Genomic DNA, 4,949 nt, shown 5'->3' with positions numbered 1-4,949 from the left:
TCTTGTCTTCTCTTTTATTTCTTTTTGTTTGTATATAGATAGGCTAGGAATATATTTGACTCAGTATTTATTTTGTACAGCTATTGTGAGGATTTTATAATATTCTAATTTCAATACAGATGTGAAAAAAATTTAAATCATGGATTTTATTTTTGGAGGTTGGATTTATCTAGAGATGAAAGTAAGTCAAATACTGCAGCATTCTGTTTTCCTACAATGTCTGCATGAGATGTAGACAACTTCCGGTGTAAACAATAACAAACTAAACCACACCCACTGCTGTCAGTTTTGAATTTCAAATAGAAATAGAAGCCCTGCTTCAAATATTTCAATGAAAAATACAGCTTAGAAAAAAATTTCCAGTAAATTTAATTTGTGACCAAAGATGCACATTAGTGAGAAGAGTTAGCCTGACAAAAATCTGGTGATAAAGGAGACTCAGTATTTTAATATTTGTAAATAAGTCTCTGCAATCTGAATGTGGCCAGAAAAATCAAATATACCACCATTTTTCTCATTGGCTGCTATTTATACTCCGATGTCCTCCTTTAAGTCAAATGCGTCATGTCGGTGGTCAGCAATAAGTACTTGTGCTATTTTTGAGTGAAAAACTAGGAAAAAATGTGTTAATCACTAAGATATATCTCCAGACACTGTAACATTATGTCAAATGCATCTGCTTCTGCATAAGGTGATGTGATTTGCAAATGACGTCATAATAGTCTTCCTCACGCCTGACTGTCGAAGTAAAATTTTAATTCACATTAGTTTACTTCGCATTAGCTGTCGTGTGAACGCAATTTAATTCGCATTAGTTTGATTCGCATTAGTTTACTTCGCATTAACTTACTGCGAATTAAACTTGTCGTGTAAACAGGGCATAAAGTCAGAAAGTGGATCAACTGTTAAGTATTTTTTTTAACCCAGCAATACGTAATGTGAATTAAAACCGAAGCTTTAAAATATCTGTTCTATTATTATACAGAACCATCTTACTTATTTGGATAAAAATGTCAGCTCAGCAAAAATTTGTATTTATGAAATAGAGATTTGGCCTATTTTACTATGGAATTGCCCTTCTTCTTGGGGAGATGTGTCAACAGGTTATGATTACTCCTCCTTGGCACCTGATCCCACCTCTGGAATTTCCAGGAGTCAATCCGTGTTGACGTCCTCTTCACAGATTTGTATGGTTTGACTATACATGAAATCTATCAATGTTCGTTATATTTATCATTATCAGTTACGGTAACATTAATATGGTTTGTCAAACGTTGCAATATTCGATCTTTTTTCATTTGAATTATATATTTTTATTTGTATACCATTATTTTTCATTTTTATTGTATAAATTTTCCATTTTCATTGTATAAATTTTCCATTTTCATTGTATAATTTTTCATTTTTCCATTTAAAAATGTTGATTTACAAAGGCCTTAGGTATTTTTTTTTTACAACTAGCTTGTTTTCTGAAATAACAAAGTACTGTTTCAAGCATAATTTGTTAGATGTACCTCGTCTTATAATTTACCTCAATAGAAATCATAAATTTTCCTTCGTATTCAAAATTATTTATTCAGCATCAAAATTGCAAATAGGAGACAATCATTATAAATACACACACAAATGCAAGCACAAAAATGTGTTCCATGACTTTCTCTTCTCTTTTTCTCTCTTTCAGACTCTCTTTGTCTCTCCCTGGTCCAGAAATTGATAATTTCTTCTTGCTCTCTCCACTTGCTCCTCCTTTGTCCCATCACAGTTCGCCTGTCTTTTTGATATCACAGCTCACAATCCACCCACCCTTCCTGTGACGTTATTAGACGTCTTCTTCCTCAGAGATAGTCTCCTCAACACCTTACCATGGCGTATCTCGTCCACAATGTTATCAACGATCTTCCTGTCTTCTGCTTTAGCAGAGGCATTAAAGGAAACTAAAAAAGATGCAAAAGGATGACAAATGAAATGAAAAATACACGGTTAAATTTCTAGTAGAAGATGTAAGGATTGTAACAACTTTGTATACTAGATGAGATTGAACTATTTTGGTAATGTGAGTACAAACCTTTGCGTCTATCGGATGTTCCTTCTTGTGCTCGTCTCCGTCTTTCCGTCGATTCCTCTTGTTGACGCCGAGATTTCATTTCCTGTAAATAATTCACAACCTCATCTTGTTTAAAGTGTTTTACTCTTTCTGCTATTTAAGAAATAAGATATCATTTTTAGAGTGTCATTGGGATATGACATGAAGTCGATCACGTGATCAAAGTCTATAACGCCCGAATGGCGTTATGGTAGATTTGATCACGTACCGACTTTCCTATCCCATTGACACTCTAAAAATGATATTTTATTTCTTATATTTATATTTTTATTTCTATTCACATTACAAAGACAAAATGCTCTATGTTTTAGACTTTGTAATTGAATGCAACATAACGTATAAATACGACGTCATATGACGTCACAGTCAAGACTTTCCAAATGTCTCGTGCAGTTTGCTATCGATACGCAAGAAAGTCTGATCATGTGACCGACTGTATGTCATTCAAAATTGAACGTCATTTTTTTTAGTTTTGTCATAATTTATAAGGAAAGACACTGGCAAATGTAAATATATACTCTTCAAAAAAAGAAACGCATAGAAGGAACAATGCCCTTAAAAATGTATGATAGTTTTGTCATACCTTTTATTTTTGTATGGATACGATGTATTCGAGTGAAATTCATGATTTTTTAATGCAATTGTTAACTTTATAGCTATTCTACAAGTCTCATAGACAAAAGGATCTGATTTTGCAAAATTTCCCCCAAAATTTTTATCTCAATTTTCATTTGTTGAATTCTGATGCAATTCTTTCAGGTACAAAGGGGCTATCAAAAGCGGGGGTTCTCGATATTTTGAAACTGGTTTTATCTGAAAAATGTCGCTTCCTAAAATTGCTGCATCTGGATATTGCGTGGTACAAAAAGGAAAATGGGCGACTGGAAGCAGGGGTACCACAATCTACAATTGCAAGAGGTTTTAATGTTACACACAGACCATTTCTAACCTATAAAACATAAACCATTAACATCGAACACCCAATGTTCGCAAAAAATATGGTAGACTACGTGTGACATCAGCAACACAGCATCACTTCCGATGATTACGTAAATTGCATGAATGTAATGCAAGGACGTCATCTAAAGCATTAGCTATCCCTGAACTGCACAGATCATCAAACAAGACCGTTTTCAATTGACTACGAATTATTGCAAGAGGATTATTCATGCCATTGTTCCGACCCCAGAACACCCCAAATATCGACTTCAAAGATCTCAGATCAATGACCACAGCATCACTGCTGAGCATTTGGGTAACCTACTAGTCCAGAATGTTTATCTGAAAGCGTCTTATAAGTTTAAGAGTGCTAATGCGTTTTAATGAATGTTAAACAGATAACTGCCTCAAGGACGTTAAAAAAAGTTGGTGGTGGTAGTGTAATGATTTTGAAAACGGTATTATAAGAAAGTAAGATTGATTTGGTTCGAATTCAATGGACTTTGATGGAAAAGGGTACTCTAACCATGTTCTACCTACACATACCCATTCAATTTTGCAGCATCCTAGAGCCGAATTGCAATCTCACAATACAAGGCCACATATGGCTCGTTTGACAGACCTATTCTTGCAAAGAAAAAACAGACTGTTTCAATCACAGTCATCTAAATCGCTAGATTTAATCCAAATTAAGCAGCATTGGACAAAATGGATTGACATGATTTGCCAAAGACAATCGCATCCCCAGATTCTGCAACAGTTGACTAAAGTTCTACTTTTGGAGTGGGAGAGTATTCCTATACAGTTTTTATTACACACTTTGCTTCCATTAGATGCCGTTTGTGGCTATCATTTGTGTGTCTGCGGGGGGCATACCAGATATTGATCTTTAATGGTCTTAAACTGACTATAATTTTAAAATTGTAGAGTAATTATGGCATTTAGATAGTATTCCTGTTGCTTACCACAATTCTGTTTTATCAATGCATCATTTTACTAAATTATCTTTATGTTCAATGTGTCACTAAAATTCTACTATGCGTTTCTTTTTTTTTTGAAGAGTATATAAACATTAACGTGATATTATACGAATGTAATCATCAGAGAAGTTTAACATAATTTTGTTAAAAGTGTTTTACTCTCTTTCTGCTGTATAAATATTAACATGATATTATATGAGTGTAATTATCAGAGAGGATTGACTTGGAATTACAGAATACCTGCTGGCATGGTTTGATTTTCTCGCAAAATTGTCTAAAAGTGCTCAGGAATTCATCTAAGTTGAGGGTTTTCTCCTTCTCACAGAAATGTTGGGCCAGACGACACGACTGCTTACGTATCCTCTCTATGACGTCTTCAGTATCTTCTAGATCGGCATCAGCTTCCTGTATTATAAAATGGGCTTTCCATGTTTTGAAGAAGAAGTGAATAATGTTCATTTTGTGTTTAAAATGTTTTGGAAGACATCTTACTTCTAAAAATTCGGCAAACTGTGCTTTTACGTCGTCTTCCACATGTTCACATTCTCGTTTGAGTCTATGGACCAGCTTCTTCAGCTGGTTGAATTCAGTTGTGATTCCCTCCATAGTAAACCTTCATTATGTAAAGGTATACATTCAGCATTACTCACTTACCCTCATGAGTTGTTTGTATCAATTTTGCACGAAATACCATTATTTATTGGAATATATTTCTTGTCAAGTAAAGAAAATTATACGGTTACAATGATCATCAATATTACTTTTTAAATTTTTTATTCATTTAGATAAGATTTAAATTAAGAATATAAACCTTGCTGCTTTTTGTAGAGGTTCCAGTAAGGTATCCACAAAGCTGAGAGCTTCTGGGTCCTTTTCCTCCGCGGTTTCCACCAAATAGTGGAGGAGAGTTCTCTTGGAGGAACTGG

General features: G+C 34.2%; 1 protein-coding gene across 1 annotated transcript; it reads right to left on the bottom strand.

Annotated features, from left to right (window-relative positions):
• Positions 1-1,732: 1,732 nt before the first annotated feature.
• LOC134263947 (protein diaphanous homolog 1-like) lies at positions 1,733-4,946 on the bottom strand (the record flags this gene model as incomplete). The annotated part of the gene is made up of 5 exons (XM_062746295.1): positions 1,733-1,934; positions 2,066-2,147; positions 4,264-4,428; positions 4,516-4,636; positions 4,835-4,946. Coding segments are annotated over 5 exons (626 nt in total), but the record flags the coding sequence as incomplete, so codon positions are not given.
• Positions 4,947-4,949: the final 3 nt, after the last annotated feature.

This window comes from Saccostrea cucullata, unplaced genomic scaffold (genome assembly GCF_032062105.1).
Source record: "Saccostrea cucullata isolate Sc308-1 unplaced genomic scaffold, CSIRO_AGI_Scuc_v1 ctg15543, whole genome shotgun sequence".
In the NCBI taxonomy this organism is placed as follows: Eukaryota; Metazoa; Mollusca; class Bivalvia; order Ostreida; family Ostreidae; genus Saccostrea; species Saccostrea cuccullata.
Note: the sequence above shows the minus strand (reverse complement) of the source record. Positions and strands in the feature narration are given on the sequence as shown.